Source organism: Tachypleus tridentatus, chromosome 9 (assembly GCF_004210375.1).
Source record: "Tachypleus tridentatus isolate NWPU-2018 chromosome 9, ASM421037v1, whole genome shotgun sequence".
NCBI lineage: Eukaryota > Metazoa > Arthropoda > Merostomata > Xiphosura > Limulidae > Tachypleus > Tachypleus tridentatus.
Window position 1 is genome coordinate 144,303,147 of NC_134833.1, and position 23,603 is coordinate 144,326,749.

Consider the following 23,603-nt stretch of genomic DNA (forward strand, 5'->3'; position numbering starts at 1 on the left):
ATCCCTTGCTGACAACTGAATGAGCCAGGATAAGAATTATTATAATTCTTTAGAAATCCTATATACTTGTATCTATGGAATGTCATAAATGTTCTTTTGGAATGAACTTACTGGTTAAATTTAGGATCTGAAATAGCTGTTAAGATATCTCATGTTGTGTCCTAACTGCATAGAGAAGAGCTAGTTTATGGTTCCGATTTAAGCAAGAAGAAACCAATTTAAAATAATTCCACTGATAAAATTGACAAAAACAGTATTTAACACAATATATTAAGTTTTGTGGTCATGTCACAGTCCAATAAGTACAGAGAATTCTCGGTAAAACAGAGTTTGCATAAACGCTTTACGTGATGCAGGTTAGACTATAACAAATTGCTGCAGACTTGAATTGCTCCCCAAATACTGTTACGTACACCCTAGATCGTGAGAAAGGTGAAAGATACTTAGTTCAGTTCATATCAATTGCCATAAAGCATGAGGGAAGCAGTGTGATGGTTTTGGGGTATTTTTCTGCTGAGGTAACAGGAGATATTTACAAAATAGATGGAATAATGGACCAGAAAAACTACCATTAGATACCAATCTGTCACACTATACTCAGTGGTTTAAGTATTATTGATAAAGAATTCTACTACTAAGATAATGACCTCAGACACTTCCAATCTTTGCAGAAATTACTTCTCTAAGAAAGAAGCTGCTGGGATCATTCAAATGATGCAATGGCTCCCACAGAACCCTGATCTCAATCCAACTGAGTAGACCTAGGATTTCATAGATCAAAAACTTGACAAATCAAAACTTACTTCCAAGGAAACTTTGTATGAGCATATTAGAAACTTTTGGAGTAAAATGCCAAAGGATTAAATATGTTGCAACAATGCCTTAAAGACTATCTGCAGTTATAAGTGCAAAACAGGGACACATAATATTAACTGTTTCCTGAACTTCCACTGAGTTTTTTTGAAAATTAATAAAGTTATGATGTTTCACCTGTAATTTGCCTTCCATTGTTCTTCCAAAGTAGTCTAAAATCTAATTTTTGACTTTGTCTTAATTTTGCACAGTTCTGTAATCTCAATCTCTAACCTTCCATCTAGTACTACTGTCATTTAGACTGTTGGTGTGGTAATTTACCTTATGATTGACTATAATTTCCACATCTAACCTTTCATCTAGTACCACTGCCATTTAGACTGTTGGTGTGGAAATTTACCTTATGATTGACTATAATTTCCACATCTAACCTTTCATCTGGTATTATTTTCATTTAAATCTTTAATGTGGAAGTTATACCTTGTAGTTGACAATAATTTCACTGTCTAACCTCCCATCTAGTACCAGTTTCATTTAACACTTCAGTTTTGGAGTTACCTTATGATTGACTATAATTTCCATGTCTAACATTCCATCTTCTACCAGAGATGCTATACTTTTTAGGCTCATCCACAAGTTGTTGGTGTTGAAAATTCTTTAAAAAAAAAAGGATATGAAAAACTATAGTACAATTTAGTACAGTTTTTTTATAAAAACTTCTGTGACTAGTTAAACAGACAAAAGATAGACAAAACATATTTAACTTATCTTTCTATGCTGAGTATATATTTGTGATAACTAAGAAAACTTCCTGACACATAGATAACATTTTCATGTTCAATCCATATACAACGTTTGTGTAAAGTGACTTAACAGAATATGCATTTCAACCAACATGACCTGCATGCTAACCATCATGACCACAGCTGAAGCTTCAGCTACACTGTGTTTGATTAGACATTGTAATAATGAACTTTTACAATACATACTGTAGAATTGATTCTAGCTAATTAAAAAAGACTGAACCTTGTTTTCTTTCTCAATACTTCCTACTATCCATTATAAATGAAAGTAAAGAAAGTTTGGTTTGAATTTCACACAAAGCTACTTGAGGGCTATCTGCACTAGCTGTCCATAATTTAGAAGTGTAAGACTAGAGGGAAGGCAGCTAGTTATCACCAACCCCGCTAACTCTTGGGCTACTCTTTTACCAATGAATAGTGGGATTGACCGTAACATAATAATGTCCCCACGGCTGAAAGGGCAAGCATGTTTGGTGTGACAGGGATTCGAAACTTGCGACCCTTGGCGTAAGAGTCGAGTTCCTTAACCACCTGCTCATGCCAGCCCGTAACAGTAAATAATAATGTTAAACATGTTTATCATACTAGCTACAACTAGTCATAATTCAACAGGAGTCCTGGCATACAAGTAAAATAACCACTTTAATGTGTTAATTACTGTTATTATAGACATTTATGACAAACATGGTTATTAAATAAGTAAGTGATTTCAGCAATCAACATTTTTCTGAAGAAATAAAAAGTAGTTAATATTAACTCAGTTCCTAAGTAATACTAGTTATTTTTGTAGCTTGTAGTAAGTACAGTTTTCCAGGAATTGTATGCAAGTGCATTATCATGTTACACTGGAGTGGGTGAGCTAAATTAATTGAACTATAGAGTGTAGCTATAAGAATATGCAAAGCAAGAAATCATTACTTACTTCAATATTACTATTTACTAGTGTAGGTTGGATTTATGTGACAAATAAAGGGTATTCACAACTGAAAACTCAAAACAAAATTGTATATATATCAACATATATATCAAAAATGTTACAGGCCAAATAAAAAGTGTATTTCCCATTGGTTTAAAACAATTCAGATTAAAGATAAGTACTCATATATCTAAATATGACTTTTCTTAGTATGTATTCTTGGCAATAATTTTACTTAAATATTTATGCACAGGCAAAGGTTGCTATCAGGCCCTCCAGCCCCATCTTTTTCTTCTACTTTTTTTTAATATGTCCAAAGTAATGTAACAGCAGTTATGTTTGTAGTGTGTAACAAGTACACAACATAATAGTTTAAAACTAAAACACTGTTTAGTTCAGAGAAGGTAAATACAAACAACAGGCATCACTGTGATTAGTCATTTAATCAATGACAACAGTGCTACACCAATGGAATCAGTACAAGCTATTGTGCTATTTGCAAGTTCAGTTAGTATGTATCTTAAGCTTAACAAATTTATCTGTGTTATGTGAAAACCATTAAAGCTTTCTGCTGCTGTTCATAATTTTGAATTGTCAACCAGAGAGAGATGGCTGGCAGAACCCATGTACTCCAAAATCTTAGGCTATTCTCTTTATCAACTAATAGATTTAACATAACTTCAGACCAACATAAGCTGGTGGTTATCTCACAAACTGAGAATTGTAGATTTGATATTCAGTACCACCATATGCTCTCCTTTTCAATTGTAAAGACATTATAAGGTTATGGTCAATTCCATTAATCAATGGCTGAAGAATTTGTACTGAATGTCAGCAGTCAGTTGCCTTCCCTGTGGTAGTCATAAAAATTATGGATGTGACAGAAAATAGTTTCACCACAACTCATAAACAAAGAAACAAACATCTAAAACAATAAATATGTTAAGTGGCAATGGGAATCAATAATAGCCCCTTAACTAACAAGATAAGTAACCAGATCATGCTAGTCTGAGGCTGAACAAACCTGAATTAATGAAAAAGATAAACCTTAATGCCAATATTCCTTCTGATTGGATGGTTGGGATAATTAATAATATTAACTGGAAATCCAAATTCTGATTAGTTGGTTATTTTTACATCTCGTGACATTAATCGAGTTGAACAAACTTGAATTAATTGAACATGATAATTAGAAGTCATAATAGCAATATTTTGATTACTTGAATAATGAACTGTTGGAAGTCATAATAGCAATATTTTGATTACTTGATTAATGAACTGTTGGAATCATCAAAAACCACTTGTAACAAAAGAAAACTATAATTTTGATTAGATAGTTATTTTCATTACACTAATCAAGAAAGCTCAAGAAATTTGAGTGAATCAAAAATTTTAATGGCAAATCATAATGGCAATACTTTGAAAACTTAAAAAGTTGGAATAATCTAAAACATTACTAATTAGAAACATTTAATTTGGTTTACATATTATGTCACACTATTCAGTGTAGCTGATGCTGAGTTAACTACCCAGTTCTATTTAATAAATACACAAATTAGCTGCAATATATCTCAATGTATTGGGTTGAGGAATAATTCGTGAGCGTTTTTTCAAGTTAACAAAATATATTCATAAATGAAACGCTTTTGCAAAATATTTTATGTCATTTGGTAGATAATTTTTTGCTCTAACAGATGGTGTGTTTGATTTTCATATGTCTTTAATTTTTGCTTTCATTTTCAGCTCATTAAATGGAATGTGAAGTGGACAAAATCGAGCATTTTCGACACCATCTGCTTTTCGCATTTAATTTCTTGCAATTTCGTTTAAAACAATGCATACTATATACCTAGGTATTACATGAAATAAAGTATCATAATAAATGTTTTGGGTGTAATGTGTTCATGCATTGAGGTATTGTATAGTCTTGGATGTAATGCTTGAATGAAATTATTTAAAAACGCTCACGAATTATTCCTCAACCTAATACATAACAAGAAGTAAGGCTTAACTTTTAAGAAGCTAGCGCACAAATGGCTGTTATTTTAACAGCTAAGTTACAATAACTTTCAATAGTCAAATAAAAGCCATTGTCTACATTCATAATTTATTAGTTGTAATTTTATTAAAAATTAGTAACTTGTTTTACAAAATAGGCACACATTAGGCACACTAAGTTCTTAGTGTGACATTTGCAATTATTAAACCATTGTAAATTTGTAATGGTTCCTCATCATCAGTTCAATACAGTATAGTAAAATTCTCTCTAGTAATACATATGTTATAATATATGATGTGAAACACTCTACAACTTTGAATTTTTTCAGGTGTATGCTTTTTAAAATGTTTATAAATTTGTACTCCTTCTGGCCCTAGCGCCATGTTGCTCTCAACTCATGTAATAGATCATCTGAATACTGTCAGTTGATGCTGAGGAGCTGTTACAAATCTGAGAGTATAATAATTACACATATGAAGTCACAAATTATACAACAAAACTTTGACATATCATTTCCCTTGAAATTGTAAGTAAAAAGGCAATATGCTTAAAGAAACTTACTTGAACGTTTTTACACTTTTGAATTCATCAATCTGAAATAACGAAAAACAAATCACTTACACTTACAATGAAATATTGCTTTCCTTTTTTGAACTTTTCCCAAGTTCATACGAGTAATTACAGTTAGAAATTCCACATATATGAAGCTGCATTGTTCTGTAGGCTACATCTCAGTACATTCAATGAAAAACATTGAGAAGTTATACTTAAATGTTAGTAGGAACAAAAGTTCAAATAATACATCAGAAAAGCTTATTTATTTACATTCTCATAGAACTTTGGCTATTTCTAAACAAAGTATACACTGTATAGTAATTATACCATATTGCTGCTTGTTCTATTCACTAAATAAAAAGTTTCTGTAAAAACATAATTCTGACATGTTCTCTTGGAGCTTCAGATATTCCCAATGAAAGCCTAAACCATATAACATTGATATATCAGTACTATTTGTTCTATAAATGAAATGAAAATTTTCTTAAAAATCACAATCCTTACATGTTCTTTTGGAACCTGGGCTATTTCTAGTAAACGAAGTTTTCCTTCATATTGAATCAAAGTACCACCCTAAGAAGAATGAAATAAGAAAACTTTTATAAAAACATAAGCACGGAGAAACTTCAACAATCAAGTTAGACAAAAATATCCCTTAATAATAATAACTTTTTATTTCAGCCAACTTTATGCCATTGTGACTTCATCAGGGCCAGTAGTACAAGTTCTTATATCATCAAAATATGTAAATCTCTGAAAAACAACAAAATACATTAAGAATAATAAATGTCTAAGAAACCATTTCAAGCAATTTAAGTGATTCAAAGGTTCCTTATAAATTTAACTAGTAAGTTTTGTTAAAGGTAACTAATCATATTTGTAATAGGTAAATACATGAATATACATATAAATATATACTTATTAATAGAAATTATTTGATTAAATGACATTCTTTAATGATCATATGACCATTCTGCATTTGTTAATAACTACACTTTACTGTCCTATGTTATAAAAGCATACACATGACTTAACTTTGTTACTATTTTAATTAGTTAGAGATGTTGTTTTGTAAATGTCATTGTTCACACTTCTGTGAATATAACAATTTTGATAAAGCTCAAGTTGAGAAAATACTGAGAAATGTAGTTTGTAGTTGAAGTGCTTACGTATTTATTTATTATTTTAAATGTGTTCTAAATTCTGAAAGCTGTGCCAAGAAGTGTGACATTTCTGAATTTTACTTTTTTGTATTTTCGTTACTGCATCACAGCAAAAGAATTAAACTTATGAACAGATTTATTGTTCTAAAATCAAGAAGTGTAAGAACAGCAGTTCCTCACCTTAACATCAGCAATCGTTTTGTCTGTAACTTCCATAATAAACTCAGGGTGAGGATCAGAAGAGTCATTCAGCATCGTGTTTAAGATGTCTGAAGAAAGTCAAGACCGTTGTATTTGAAGCTGTTTTCCTATTGAACCTTTTACATCTAGAAATTCAATCTTACAAAAGTACAAGTAGATGAGAGAAAAGAATAATAAATTAGTGACTTTGGAGATATGGAATTAAAACCAAGATAAAAGAAAGTTAATAACAAATATTGGTAATAAAAAATTTGATTTTATATCTTCTCAACAGAATCTTTAAAGCTGGAATAAAAAAACTCTGATGTTTTCAGGTGAAACCTACTTCCTGACAAGCGTCAGTCAGGCAAATCCACAAATAGCAGCAGATTTGATCAAGAAATAAGGGAGGTGGGGGTGTTTTTAATTTGATGGCTTAACTGAATTTTATGCTGCATGAGAAATAGAAAGATTGGAACTACTTTAATAACAGTGAAAACATTCTTAATTGAACACAATATAAAAATTGTGCATACCTGTGTAGACAAGCACAAGATAATCTCTCCTATATCAATGAATAGCTCACCACTTTTACATCTCTGCCAAAATAATCATAATGAAAGCCAAGTAGACCTGAACAAAGAAAGTGTTTGAATCCATAATATTAACTTGTTTTTTGGTCCAACAAATGAAATCACCTCATGACCTCTACGTCTTCCCTTACAGCACTACTATCTATTACCAGATTTAGTCAACATCTCAATGTGCCAACAAAGGATATTTCAGTGCAAAACTCTTCAATCTTAACTCTACCTATGATACTGATAGAAGAGGACACATCAACTGCTGAAAACCAAAGGGCAAAGTACCTACAACAAGATAATGATATAAGCTTTGGATCATAGGTTGTTGCTGCTGTAAGAGTGGAAATTATATAATAATTTGGAATAATTTATATAATAAATTGGAATAATTTCTATTATTATGGAAAGCAGAAAACCATATCATAAAACTATTAAGTATTTTATTAAAATTCATTTTTTGTCAATTCTTTTTATTGTAACTGTTCATATTTCTGACTACCCAAGATTTCTATCTTTAAATACATTTTTCAATACAAATTAGCTTCACAACTTGAAGGCTTATTTATGTTAGTTGATACTAGTCGGCAGATTTTTTTCAAAGGATACTAACATCAACAGTGGCTCCGAGGTTGTCAATATTTGAAACAAAGCAAACTTCTTTTCCTTGATTAATAAACTGCTGTAAAAGCCCAGATTTATGAAACGACTCATAGAAGTCACCATGGCCTGGTGGATACCACCTACGTGCACAAAAAACAGAAGCTATTTCTTTAAAGTCTATTTATCCATAAACAGCTTGTACAGATCTATCATAATGAAAACTAAACAACAATTAAACATTGTGAACTCATACCAAAACCTTATTGGTACAAAGTCACACAGAAAAACATACATTTAGATATTGTACTAAAACTTCATAACACTCATTGGTTAGAAAGCTTTATTTCAATAAAATAACATACTAAGAATAAATATTAAGCAGCATTATATTAATCTTGCACAAAATTCAGATATTGCAGTAGTAATAAATATCAATCACCAATTTCTTTAAAGTGCTACAGACTATAATGAAAAAAACACAAAATTTTAATAAAATTTTAGGAACTTTCAGTAGTACAGTGGTTAAGGCTTTCACCTTGGGACCAAATCTAGGGATCTCATGCTAACTCAGGCTGCACAACAATGTGGGTGCCACAACAAGGAATCCAAAAGCTTAGTGTGAAGAGAGAAGATCCAAGGTTATTATTTAATTAAAGTGCACATTTACCTATAATGCAGTTTATACATAAATATATATTAGTCCAAAAAGTTCAACTTCATGAACAGTGATATATAAATGACTGAAGCAGAGCCATGTGCTGAAGTAACTAAAGCATAAATTGGTTGGTTTGTACTTTATACAATTGTAAATAGAATTCTTTTAACAATTACTATTTACTTTCACTTGATTTTTCAATAAAACTTTCATGTTACAGGTTGATAAAGTTGTTCATACTTTGTTTTTGAACCTTGTGATTAGTTCAACACAGAAAGAAAGTCAGAATGCAGAATTTTTACTTACACATATTGCATGAAGATGTTTCTGCACATGCAAGTTTTTGATATCTACACAAATATATATGTATACATACATTTGAAACAGCCCATCTCTACAGTGAGCCATTTTAGTGTAATCAATGAATGGTGCACGTCTGAGGCAATGAATATCTTGCAACAGAATAGGATCCCATCATAAGGGTTAAAAATGAGGGTTGCTAAAGATAAAAACATAACTAAAAGGAGGTGAAGAGATGAAACCTACCTAGTCAAAAGTGAACAGACATGTGTAAAAATGTTAGGTTGGTTGATTTGGTGTTTTACGGCACAAAGCAGCAAGGCTATCAGTACCAAATATCCGGTAAAAAATTAAAATTAAATTTAGTAAAATTTATGAAAAGAAATTAAGGTAAAACAAAACAAAGTTTAAAAAAAACATAAATAGCATAAAACCAATGTTTACATCTAGTCTACAATGTTAAGAGAAAAACTACAGTAATACAAGTTGTAAAGGACTTTCTGTAGCATAATTGTGATTATCATAACTCACCAGGAAGACTAACAGATAAGTACAAAAACCATCATCAGTTACCTGAAGTTGGCCTCTCCAGCAGTCTGGACAAGGGTGGCAGAGTAAAAACTGAGACAAAAATACAAATAAAGGTCAGACTGGAAGAAACCATGAATGCATCAGCCAATATGGAGCCATTAGTAGGACTAGGCCTAGAGTTGTTTGGACTAGGAATAGAACTCTGGAGAGTTGTCAAGTAGGAGGGTAAGTATAGATGTGAAGACCCCTTCAATCTTGACTGAATGCATTCACTTCCAGGTTCAGTGGGTGCAGAATGCAAGACCAAAAGAAGGAAATTTGGAGTACCAGTGGGTAGCATATGCATATATGGTGTTCCCATCTAGTAACACAGCCATTTAAAGACCTGTGATGCAAGGGGCAACTCTATGGGAATAACCTTGCTGGGACAAAATAATTGTTCTGCATCCAGATTCAGGGCGCAAGGAACATGGTAAGCAAAGATCATAATGTGGTGAATGTGGACCCAGAAAAGGAGATTCAAGTTCTAAAAACACAGACCTCTGGGAATGATCTACCCATGCTTGGTAAAATAAGTAACTACTGCGGAGTTGTCAGAGTGTACCATAACCACCTTTTCCTTCAGGAAAGTGAGGAAGTGAGACATAACTTGGGAAAGGTGATATGACAAAAGACTGGAAATCTTCTGGAATATGATGTAAGAATCTCAACTCCATGAAGATAAGTCAGTGAACAAATGTAACTCTGGATGGGGCAGAGAAAGTTACTCCCCACTTCCCCTTGTGGTCTGATCATGGTCTAATCACCAAGCCAGGTTAGCTCTAATTAGGAAATGAAGGGTAAAAGAGTGTTCCAAGGATTCTGAGTAGTAGTTTCACCAACTAAGGAGTGTCCACTGAAGGGATTGATTATGAGCTTGGCCCACTGAAAGGAGAGCTTCCAAGAAAGCCCACATCCCCTCCAAAACATGCTTGAGCTATTAGAAAAAATGACGTGAATCATACGCAACATATAATCTAACACATGCCTATTGAACAAAAGGCTTATGACAATCGAACTGACAATTTAAAGTTACCTGTTAGTACAGAGTAACTATTGTGCAAACTAACTACAATTGTCAAGAAAACAAAGTAATGATCAATAACTAACATAAAATTAACTCGGATAGAGGATACATAAATCCAACAATGACAATAATTAGGACTAACCATAAGCATCATGTATTAAAAATGGTGAGAAAAACTTAGTCAGATAGAAATGAATTATATGTGATCAGTAGTAATGATACATTACATACAAACTATGTTAACTTGACATTAAGAGCACCCTTCTGCCTGCATCTAAATTCCTTCTGTATCATGGTGCCTTTAATATGAAAAATAAACAATTCAAGGCTGAATTTCATATTGACTATATTAAATTTCTAAATTTTAAGGTCCCCATTTTGTTTGGTGTATGCATTTAAAGCCCTTTTTTACTAGCATGTAAGCAGTTTTTATGTATATTGTTCAAACATTAAATAAATGGAACAAATAAATGTGTTTTTTGTTTAATTTATTTCTATTCTATAGGTATGAAAATACATTTACAGTACATGTAAAAAGTTACCCACACAATAGGTCATTAGCACAAATAGATGAATAACAAACTTAACTGTTATTCTTTCCATTATTGGCTATATGTTTAATTTGTATAAAAATCACAAATAATTATTTGTTACACTTACACTGTTGGTGCTGCAATTGACACTTTAAGAGTTATGAATGTGTCTAAAATGTTTAACAAACCTTGCTCAAGGGTAAATTGTTTTAGATCAAAAGCATACTGTCATGCTTGCATAAACATCTTCATGTTGGTGGTGCTGGCTCAGGTAAAGAAGTTGGCTTCTTATCATCCAAAGTGATGTGATCACTCTGAGAAAAACTTTCCTGCAGTGCCACTTGCAATTCATTGATCTAAACCTTTGTTTAATAAAATTTTGAAAATAATTCTCTAAAAGGTCACAACATGCACACTTTTCCTGCCCACAGCAAAAGGGTTAATGTCTGCTTTATCAAGTGCCTGTATAGAGAACAAAACAAAAAACACTACTCATAACCCAGAATATCAAAATGCCCAATATTACAAGATTTATTTTAGTTAGATACATTAGAAGAAAACAGAAGAGACAAGGAAGTCTGCCTTTAACAACAAGGAATCTGTTGTTTCAAGGTGTCTGTTGATCAAGGCTCTACTGTACATAGCATTAATGAACATGTAACAATGACTGAAATTACCCAGAAAAACAAATCAGTAATCAATATCTAACTTACAATTCATCTAAGTTAACTTAGATGACACATAAATATCTAACTTACCAAAGTCTGGGCATTGATGTTGGGAAAACACTTAATTTTCCCATGTGTAAAGAAGGACAGATCAACACAAAGGGCAGCTGAGTATTGCCTTCCACAACTACATCCACTAGGTGTGATGTGTGGAAGTAAAAAAAATTACCATAGGTCTGCTGATAAAGAACTGGAAGCAATATGAAGAAAAGAGAACAAACCTTCACAAAAGTAGCAGCATGGCAATTGGAGCAGGAAAAAGAAAACTAGAGAAATTGTCCAAATCTTGAATACATAGCAAAACCAAACTACATTTTAGCCTATAACCTGAGTAACAAGCTGTAAAACATTATGGAAGGGAAAACCTCATAAAGAGGTTTAGAATGTGACATATCAAATTAAGAAGGTGCCAGTAAAGAGAGTCCAAATAGTCTTCTTGAAAATCAACATCGAATTGAAAAGAAGAAATCACTGGTTGAATATATTAATCTAGTTCTCTGCAAACTGAGGACTGTACCTTCTCTACAGATAAAGTTGAACCCAATTCCTTGGAAGTCATATCATTGTTTTTGACTGTAAAAGGAAGTTCTGGATTCCATACATTGAATTGTGAATTCATTGAAAGATTGCTTTTAATTTAGTAAAATGAAACAAATCCCTAAAAAATTGATGGAACAAATAAATTCAACCAATAAAATAAAACTGTACAACATATTTTGTGAAATGGCAAAGAAGTACAACCATAAATGATAGACACGTGAAAAAAAACAACATTTCTAATCAATGCTGTGCTAATTGAGAAAGAGAAGATTGAGTGGAAATAGCAGAGGGAGCTAGCTGTGTCAATAAAAATGGTGCAAACCTATTGGTGGAGAGTATTCACATGATATGTACATGTTCACAAATGGTATAAAAATGATAGGGTATATAGAATGGGCTGAGCTTGAAATTTTTTACAATGCTTAGAGGGCAGAAGAAAGATCGATAGCTTTGGGTGACAGAAGATAAGACAGTATTTGAAGATCAATTACTATAATGATCATCATATTTTCACATATAATGTTTCCACTTTCCTCAGGAGTATTTAAAGTAGTTGAGCATCATATTTTTGCATGAATTCGAACTTGGTCATAATGCATTGCAAACAGCTCGCAATATCAACCAAGCATGGGACAAAGGAACCATCCAAATGTACAGTACAGTGTTGGTTTCAAAAGTTTCATAATGAAGACATGAGTCTTGAAGATAAGGAGAGCAGAGGATGTCCTTCTGCCATTGAAAACAACTGAGAGTATTAGTGGAAAGAAACCCATTTCAAACTGTTCCAGAAATGGCATAGGAATTGGATGTTGGCTTTTCCACAAGTTCGGACCATTTCGAGCAAATTGGAGAGAGAGAAAAACTTGGCAAGTGGGTTCCACATAAACTCAGTAAAAACCCCAAAAAATCGCCTTTTGAGCTGTACTCTATGCTGATTTTGCACAATAGAAATGACCCATTTCTTGAGTGAATTGTCACCTGTGGTGAAAATGGATCCTTTATGACAAAGAAAGCAGTCTGTGCAATGGCTCAACCACGACGAAGCTCCAAAACACTTTCCGAAGCCAAAGTTGCACCAACAAAAGATTATAGTCACTGTATGGTGGTCTGTAGTCAGTATTACCCATTACAGCTTGCCCAACCTCCAACATTGTGGAGGTTTATTGTCAAGAATAGGAAGAAATCCATAGAAAGTTGCATGAATATAAATGTTAGCATTTGTCAATCAAAGAGGACCAATCTTGCTTCATGACAAATTTGGTCACGAGTTGCTCAAATGATGCTGCAGTAGCTCAACAAATTGGATTACAAAACATTGCCTCATCATCCTCCTTACTCCCCGGACCTGTTGACCATTGAATATCACTTTTTATAAGCATTTGGATAACTTTTTACTGAACAAAATATTCAACAACAGAGAATGCCTTTTAAGAATTATTTAGTTCTAGGACTTCAGAGGTTTATCATCATGGTATAATTAATTTTGTTTCTCGTTGGCAAAAGTGTGTAGATTCACTGAGTTCCTATTTTGATTAATATAGTTATTTATGAATTTTTTTTATTTCTTATTAAAGTTACAATTTAAAATCTGCCATTATTTTTTGCACAACCTAACAGATGGAGTTGTTAAACTGTAATCTATACTGATTTTACTATAACTGGATTAATTAATTTTATTAACTACTGTCTATATGTTTTAACACCAAATAGTTTGCTATTGATTTTACTTATTTTAATTAACATTACCAGTAAGCTGATATTTTTTCTAATCCCAGAATAGGTCATATAATCATAGTATCAACAGGACAATATTATATTAGTATTTATAACAGCCTATGAGTTAACATAAAGTAGAAGGTAACAGTATGTCAATCACAGTATATCTACTTATTCAGTGTCAATGAGGCCTTTCCCTCAGTACCAGTGCTAATCAGGATGACCTAGTAGTGGTTAATATGCTATTTATGTCATCAATTATTTGAAGAATTGCTTCAGTGTGGAGAATATTAAGCAGGTTAACCTCAATTTTTTGTTTTATTTACACTATTAAATAGAGAATTAGGTTCAGGATTTTATTAACATCAAATTATTTAACATGGAATTGATTACAGTAACTAAGCATTAATTTTGAGCTACTGAACAGAGAAAAGAAAGGTAGCCAACATCATTCACTATCAAAAGAGTTTCATTCAGCTCTATGAACCAAATAATGAAGTTTAGTGTCACTTACATAGCATGCTCATAGATGAAAGTGCATGTTCAGTGGCATCATTTCTTAAACCTAATTAATACATTAACATATAAGCCACTATATAACTTTCTTCAAACATTACATTCTAACTGTTCATGAAAGTGACACATTCTGTTTTTCCACACATTTGAAATAACAAAATAACTTACATAAGTGACATTTTATTCATGCTGTACGTTTTTCTAATCAGATAAAACTAATTGTAACAAGTTTTACTGTTTATGTTGCACACATTTTTAATCACACAAAATAAAACATTTACTACTAAGGTTTTAAGCCAGCTCACATTGTGCTGCACAAACCTACACAGGCAAAACATTAACAATTCAGGATGTAGACTAGGTTACTCAAAAGGTACATAACCAAAACATTAATTACTCAGGTTGTAAACTAGTTTACTAGAGCAAAACATTAGCTGTTCAGGTTATAAGTAAGCTCACATGAAGCCTATACAAGCAAAACATTAATAGCTCAGGTTATACACTAGCTTACATGAAACCTAGGTAGTACAATATTAACTGTTCAGATTGCATAGTAGCTTATACAACACCTATGCAGTAAAGAAATTACCTACTTAGGTTGTACATTAGCTTATGCAAACCTATACAGTTAAATATATAACTGCTCAGATTGTATACTAGCTTATATAAAACCTACAAAATAAAGCAGGTTTCCAACTAGCTTGTACAAAACATACACGTGACATACATGTGCTTTAACTATTTAATTACACCTTTACTTTAACTATACAAAACCTTTAATGACAAATTTTGAGTGTTTACTCTGTAAATTTACTAATTACTACAATATTAAACAAGTGATAGATTCAAATAGCTTACTTTCTACACTTTGTTACTATCGTGACTAAACACTATCAAGTACAAAAAATATTTACTGCTCTTAAAATCAGGAGCATTTGCCACAAGCTATACAACTATAATTCTGAAATTTATGGTACAAAAATGGTAAAAAGTCACATTAACAGATATAGTTTCAAGTTTAAGCTATTCACAACTTACGCCTCAGAATCGGAGTTTTCTACAGACATTGCTATGGGAAGCATGCTCTCTCGATTTATCCTTGGATATCTGTAAGCCAATTTACCAATATTAGAACATTGTGAAATAACTGTGCAAAAAATGTTTCACCAATTAATTAAACAGCATCCTCTTCATATCTTAAATTGAACTGAAATAGAATTAAAGCTGTAGTTTGTATAACACTTCATAAGTACTTAATCTGACTTAATGGTATTTACACTGAAACATTAACATTTTATAATATTATAAAACCACATTGAATAATTAGTTTCACAAACAGCCTAACAGTCACTAACACAAATCTAATATTTCTACATGAGAAAACGTGCATATTGTCCTCTTCATATCTTAAATTGAACTGAAATAGAATTAAAGCTGTAGTTTGTATAACACTTCATAAGTACTTAATCTGACTTAATGGTATTTACACTGAAACATTAACATTTTATAATATTATAAAACCACATTGAATAATTAGTTTCACAAACAGCCTAACAGTCACTAACACAAATCTAATATTTCTACATGAGAAAACGTGCATATTGTCCTCTGTATTATGAAATCCAATAAAGCCAATGGTTGAGTGTAGTTGGTTATTTATTTTCATTGTTATGTATTTTATATATGAAATATGAATATATAATGACCTATATTACAAATTAATGTAACTCATACTTTTTTTATATTTAAAGCTTAGAAAATATAAACTGAAATTATAAATAATAAAATGTTTTGAAGCGAGTACAGTTTGTTCACTAGCGAGTTTAATTTGAATTAGAAAACAATTATGTGCGAAGTTGAAAGAAACACAATTTGGAGGAAAGATTATTAGACTATTAAAAAGGCAGTGTTTACACGTACTTGTTTTGTTCAAATGTGTAAATTTTGACATTAAATCCCCTGTATTTTTTCAGTACTTTCTGCGTATCTTCTTCAGTATTGAAAGAATTCATTAGGACAAGTGGAACATCAATATTATAAGTTTTGTTCAGATGCTGGAAAAAATTCAGAAGGAAAAATCTTATCACCAGTAAAACAATTTGAGATAAGAAAATAAATTAACAACAAACTTAGTTACACAGAATTAAAGATCTTTATTGTGTGAATGATTTATTATTATTCAGTAGTTTCCATAAGTAAATGTTTTTTGTTTTTTTTTAACAAAAACTCCTGGCAAGAAAGCAGCTAATTATTAGTATTCTTACTACTTCGTTACAGAAAGATGGCTTTGAAATAAGAACATATTTTACTGCACAAGGGTGAAAATGATTGTTTATAAATCTGGGAAAAATTAAATGAAAATTGGGACTACTGGTAGATCAACATACAGAGCTAATGTAAACTGTTGATTTAACATGAAAAACTAGGGATGGTTTTTGTCATTTTGGAGTCTCGGGCAGAATTCATAATGAGAAAACTTAGAAATAGATTAAAAGTCATAGCAATTGCCCAGTTTGCCCAATACATAAAACTGTCTATGAATACAAGTAATGCAAAATTCCATACAAATTTGTTTATCATACATGCCGTACACTCCTTTAAGAGCTATACCAAAATTGTGTATCACTCATTACAACTTCACAGTATATACAATCACCAAAGTTAAGTTATAACATCATGTTTTGAAACCTTGTACATGATGAGGAAATTACATCATTGTATTACTGGAAATCTGAGAGCGAAATATATTGTTATAAATCAGAAATATTAATTGCTTTTATTCCTTATGTTTCATTTTTCCTGATAATGTGTTCAGAATTACCTTCCAACACAATTTTTTGCAGCAGATCAATATGTAACCATCATTAAAAATAAACCCTGATTTTCATTCAGTCCAAACACAGAATAACTGCTTTTATGAACTTATGACATTTTTAAATTTCATTACAGATATTTTCCATGTGAGATGAATTCATGTATGTATTTTTACATGGATTAATTATTGGAAATGTATAACAATTAAAAGTTGCTCAGATTGAAAAAGTAGTCAAATCACGATTTAAAAAATTACTAATTAACGTGCCTTTCAAAGAGGTAAAAGTTTTTTTCTGAATGAATTGTGCTTGGTTATTTGTCTTCTTTTATTAATGAAAAGTTTTGTTTCAACCAATACATTTCAAGCATTTTTACAGTGTTAAATTATTATAAATATAAAATATAAATATTAAAATATTTCAACTTACTTATTTTTACAGATAATTTTATTTTATGATCAAGCTGAAATAATTTTTGATGGACAAAACCTACAAAATTAATAGTATTTTATGCCATCTTTAACACAGAACTACTGAGAGATCTTAAACTTTTTACTTCTGTAGCTGTTCTACCTGTCTTTCATGAACTTGTAATAATTTCTAATTCCCCTGTTCACTTCAAACATTTTACTGAAAATATGCTTAAAAATCATTATAGCATATTCTCAAGACACATGAACAAATTATTGAATAGTTGTCTTATTCCAACACAGGTAATATTAAACTAGAAGGGAAATTATTAAAAGGTTTGAGGCAACAAGACATTATTTATCTTCAGTTTTTGAACCATATTTTTGTAGATTTCACTTTTTGTAGAACTACAGATATATTTGAAGTGTTTATATGTTACGAAAAAGGTTTAAAGAAATGAAGACCAAATTAATTAATCAAACCTGATGAAAACATATGAAGTAAGTTGAAAGCTATTTCTAATAAAATAATTTGGATTTCTTTTTGGGATCTTCATAATAATAACAACTTAATTCACATGCCAGTTTCTATACAAGTACTGAAGCAACATTTGGATAAAAACATGCAGAAATATTTTATATTTGCAAGCTTAGGTATATGATATTGTGTTGAACATGATACTAGAATAACTTAATACACAGTCAAAATAACTGGAAATCATTTTGTATATATCCAAAACTATAATAAACTTGCTACTCCAGAAAATAATCCTGGAACTAAAAAAATAAATTTTAATTCAGAGTGGGATATTGAATTGTTCTGAACAAATATTCAAAAATACTAATTCCGAGTTTTTTTTTTTAAGGGACAGGTGTAAAAATATACATACTTCAATTTGTTGAACTGTTAAATCAAGAAAGGTCAAATCACTTCGGACAGGGATAACAGACTTTGGTCCAGTGCACCCCATACTAGTTCCAAGTCCTCCATTCAGTTTAATCACAATAAGTTTGTTTAACATATTAGTCAGGACATCTTGAGGAGGTTCCTTGAGGTCAGAATAGTTCTTCACCTAAAGAAATTTACACACTTTATAAGTTATGAGTTACACTTGTATCTTATGTTTGAGAAAATTACATATAATGCGTCTTCAATTTTTGCACCTTATCATATTTGGCAAACTTAATGAAAATATTTGACATCTTTGTATTTTGGGAAGAAAGGTAAAAGATGGAATGAAGTTAATTATGTAAAGAAAGAATCTCAAGTTAAATCTTTTAACCTGAACTATGAAAGTACACTTGCAGACTAAAAACTTATTTTTCATACATTCAACCCATATGTAATTCCTAATCTAAAGAAATAAATTTTTTCAAGAACAGTTAAAGTGTCATTCTTCACCAACCTACTGTAACACTTACACTACCAATAGCTTGGAATTAAATCTGAAATATCTTCATTGGTTTCAATATCTGCTTAACAACAAAGAAACAAACAAAAGCAATACTTACAGCATTGTCTGGTAGTGTTTCTATTTTCTGCCACTTAACTGATGGCCCAACATCCTGTAAGAACTTGAGAAATAGTTTCTGGAAGCCTTGGAACATACAATCCGTTTGCTGTAATAAATGTTTTAAAATTCGTAATTGTTATTAGAAACAAGCATATAGCTTATAAATACTGCAGAAAAGTTGAAGATAACTTACATCCCAAAATAAAAGGTGTTCCATTTTTAATAACATTAATAACAAAACTGGTGTGTCAAGATAGACTCTAAAACTTAGGACTAGCCACCAAATATTGAGTTAAAGGATATAAAACTAATTATAAAGTATACAGTTCAAAGTAAATATATCCAAATTAGTCCATACCACTGGTACAATAATAAATACTGAGTTACAAATTAAGAGCTTCAAAAGCACAAGATAACATTATATTACTATTTTACTAATCAAAAGAGCCACATCTGCAGAAATACTAGAGCTAGTTGAGGAATGATGCTCAGTGTTTCTGTACAATGGTAATTCTAAGATTATTTTTAAATGAGACTGAATTAAGAAAACTTAATGTTTATAACATGCTGAAGCAGAAAATCTTTATGCCTTATTGGGTAATTTTGTAATTTAAACTAAATGTGCGTGTATGTCACTGTTACATCATTACAAATAATACATTTAAAATTTCTGTTTTGTTACAGGTTAAAACTTTTTCACTGCAAGTTACACAAATAAGCCATAAGCATAGAATAAAATAAGTCTTAAAAACTACATTGTATGTTCACAAATGTATATTATTATAAACAATTTTTAGTATACCCATAAACTACTGCTAAATATCAGTATTCTGCACTGAAGAAAAACGATTTTCTGAACTCCGTAAAACATGACCAATATCCAGTTTACTGAGTCACGAGCATAATTTGAAGCTTTGGTTTAAGCATCTGATTCCTTCTTGAAAATATAAAAAACATTGATTCTTTTTCCACTGACTAAAGAAGGCTAGATGACCATTTCTTTTTCTTTCTATTAATCCAAAAGTTTAGTTAAGGTTACTTCTAGGTTAATTTACCTGTTGTTGATATGCAGGTGCTGTAAGGAGCAGCTTGCTAAGCTCGTGGGCGAGCTGATTTTGAGCATCTCTTTTAGTCAGTTCTTTGAATTCTGTTGTTTCATTAGGTGTGCGGGAATGGTTAAACAACTGGAAAAAATATTATTTAACTTAAAATTCAGCATAAGCTATAAATATTATCACAGAATATTGTGACAAAGGTTATCTCAATATATCATCACCATTAAAAATAATTAAAAGCAATAAAAACCATTGTACAAGTATGTTGTTAAAATATTAATATTTTTGAAAACTTTAGAAATAAATGTACCAAAATGTCCTCAAACAAGTCTGATAAAGGAGTTGGTGGTAGATGATGGCTGCTTTCGTTATTTTTTGTTGTTCCCAATGGGAGGGAAAAGTTTCTGATGACTGCCTGCATCTTGGTCGAATGGATGAAGAAGATGACAGAACAACAGACTAGGTCAAGCTTGCACACAGTGATAAACCCACACCAATCATGTAACATGTTTTTACTCACATTTACCACATGTTCATGTGTTATATATAGTACACCAAAAAGCTGGCTCTACCATATGTTACTATGTGTTCTATTTCAAATGATCAGGAAAGGGTTTGTGTGATAAGACTTTTCTTTTTATCTCTGTACACGAAACAATAAACATACCAATGAAAAATTCAAAACTTTTTATCATTTTAACCCTGTGATATTTGTACTCAAGACTAACAATGCTGAAAAAATATATTTTATGTTCTTCAACCTTCAAATAACTGGTGTTATCATAGAATATACACAAGTCTGAAGATGACTAGATAAGACAAGCAGAAAAAATATCCAACAGAAAAAAACTTGACTTGTACAAAAATAGACAAACACCATTTAAGTTAAAACACAGGAGACAATCACAGATAAAGAAATGCTGCTCACATAAGGAATTACGATAAATTTCTTGACTATTGATAAACAAAATATAGAGAAAGATCAAGTTTATTACTTGAAGTAGAAGAAACTAAAACCTTCATTTCGTCCTGCTCAATATCTACATAATCATATTAAATCTGAAAAATTTTTACCACTACAGTATGTGACAGATTCAGAGAGTATAATTAACCAATTCTAGATCTGCCAACCTTCAAAGTTATATAATCCTTTATTGATTAGAAGAACATTATTAATTTTTCAATTGTATAAGTTTAATGATCACAATTCAGAGTGGTGTGGTCCAAATGCCAACCATAATAACAGACATGAAAGGTGGAAAGTAACTTAAAGTCCTAGAACAGCAAGGGCTTACAAAAAACATTTTCACTGCTTTTTCTATTATTTACTAATTACTCCAGTTTCTATATTCTAATCAACAGGATTTATCTTTATACTGTTTGTAAATATACCTTTCTGATTGATTTATTCATTCATGTGATCCACATTTACACTGTCCTATTTGTTCACGTGATCCATGTTTACAATCTCGTATTTGTTCACGTGATCCATGTTTACACACTTGTATTTGCTCATGTGATCCCCGTTTACAACCTTGAATTTGCTCACGTGATCCATGTTTACACACTTGTATTTGTTCACGTGATCCATGTTTACACACTTGTATTTGCTCACGTGATCCATGTTTACACACTTGTATTTGCTCACGTGATCCATGTTTACATACTTGTATTTGCTCACGTGATCCCCGTTTACAACCTTGAATTTGTCATATGATCCATGTTTACATACTTGTATTTGCTCATGTGATCCCCGTTTACAACCTTGAATTTGTTCATGTGATCCATGTTTACATACTTGTATTTGCTCATGTGATCCCCGTTTACAACCTTGAATTTGTTCATGTGATCCATGTTTACACTGTTCTATTTGTTCATGTGATCCACACTTACACTTGTCCATTTGTTCATGTGATCCACACTTACACTTGTCCATTTGTTCATGTGATCCACACTTACACTTGTCCATTTGTTCATGTGATCCACACTTACACTTGTCCATTTGTTCATGTGATTCACACTTACACTTGTCCATTTGTTCATGTGATTCACACTTACACTTGTCCATTTGTTCATGTGATTCACACTTACACTGAGCTATTTGTTCATGTGATCTACAGCAGATAGCCCAGCATGACTTTTCTATAAGAAAAATATGAATATACCAAAATAAATGTGATCTATGTTTATAGTATTCTATTTGTTCATGTGATCCATGTTTACACTGTTCTATTTATTCATGTGGTTCATTGTTGGTAACTGATGTTTTGAACTGGTATATACCCTTCAGTCCATATGCACTTTTGTCAGAATGAATTTATGTATAACCTATGGTTATTTCCCATTTCATTTATTACAAATTGTAATATGTTTATAGGTATGTTGTTAATACTGCATTTACAGTTATCCCATTTTCTGAATATCAAATTTAATGAATCTCAATTTTGTTTGTGTTATATATATGTTTATTCATCCAGTTTTTGCCTTCCACCATTGTAAGTCAAGTTCAACCTCTGTAGGCACGCTAGTTTTGTAATCCACCAGTTTCTTTAAGTTAGAAGGATACATATAATTAACAATATGTTTGTAGACAGAAACACTAATACCTAACAAATGCATAAAATCTGGTAAAAACTGGTTTACCTCCAAAGTCTTTAATTTATAGATAAAAATAAGTAAACTTGTATGCAAACAATATTATATAAGTTACCACTTAAGTTATATCAATTTTTCCTGAAAAATCACATGCCAATAAAACTTACAGTTTCTGCCATGATAGTCACAACTTTTAAAGCACAGGTAAGAGACAGTAGTTGGCAACAGCTGATGTAACAATCGGTCTATAAATAACACAAAAAACAACTGTACAAAGTAGGAAAACATTCTTGGCAGACAAGAGAGAGAAAACATTATTCCAAAAGACTAAAAATGGTATGTGAATGAAAAAAATAAGAACATTGCAATGAGACTTCCAAACAGCTACTTCACACAGTTTTAAGTAACAAAATATTTACAGCAGTTGGTACCATCAAAAGACTTCTTCCAATCTGCATAAACACTAATTTCATTAAACATATGGCACTGTTTCTGACTATCCAATACAACATAGTATGGTAACAGTAGTCTTTATACTATTAGTAAACACAAGTTAATAAAAATGCCTTAAATTAATATCCTGAGACTTAAAATCTGGATGTAATCCTATTTAGAATTTGAATACATTAATAATATTTTATAACCATAAAATTTTCAAGTCATGAACCAAAATGCATTAACATGAATTTTTTTAAAATACACTGCACATATAAACATTAAAATGAATACATATACGAAGAGGAAAATATTTGGGTTACATATGCAGTAAATATATTTACAGGTAAATATTATTGGTATGCGAGACAACATTCAACACAATATGTTATTCACACCATTTACACATATTATGTAGTTGTAAACACATTTTCTGAATTTTTATAAACTCTTTATAATTCAGAATAGGAATTCAAATGAAACTACATGTAGTTATATGTACTGTAGCAAAGGCATACCCACAATTTATTTGATTTCTGAGTTAGGCTTTTCTTTAGTACAGCTGTGCTCTACTGGAAAAATA

At 31.2% G+C, this 23,603-nt stretch overlaps 1 protein-coding gene across 4 annotated transcripts in view; it reads right to left on the bottom strand.

The window, feature by feature from the left end:
• The window catches only part of LOC143226584 (UTP--glucose-1-phosphate uridylyltransferase-like), a 36,152-nt gene that overhangs the window by 10,942 nt on the left and 1,607 nt on the right, over positions 1 to 23,603 (bottom strand). For 2 of the 4 annotated variants that reach the window (XM_076457751.1, XM_076457750.1), the window contains exons 2-12: positions 22,753 to 22,830; positions 19,991 to 20,119; positions 18,934 to 19,041; positions 18,312 to 18,494; positions 16,119 to 16,252; positions 15,237 to 15,305; positions 7,620 to 7,753; positions 6,430 to 6,518; positions 5,591 to 5,659; positions 5,093 to 5,124; positions 1,372 to 1,468 (exon numbers count right to left, since the gene is read on the bottom strand). In XM_076457751.1, coding sequence (XP_076313866.1) covers positions 1,372 to 1,468; positions 5,093 to 5,124; positions 5,591 to 5,659; positions 6,430 to 6,518; positions 7,620 to 7,753; positions 15,237 to 15,305; positions 16,119 to 16,252; positions 18,312 to 18,494; positions 18,934 to 19,041; positions 19,991 to 20,119; positions 22,753 to 22,764 — 1,056 coding nt within the window. In that variant the 5' untranslated portion in view covers positions 22,765 to 22,830. Of the gene's footprint in view, positions 1 to 1,371; positions 1,469 to 5,092; positions 5,125 to 5,590; positions 5,660 to 6,429; positions 6,519 to 7,619; positions 7,754 to 15,236; positions 15,306 to 16,118; positions 16,253 to 18,311; positions 18,495 to 18,933; positions 19,042 to 19,990; positions 20,120 to 20,300; positions 20,466 to 22,752; positions 22,831 to 23,542; positions 23,593 to 23,603 lie in introns of those variants that run through there. The other 2 variants (XM_076457752.1, XM_076457749.1) reach the window with 2 other exon arrangements.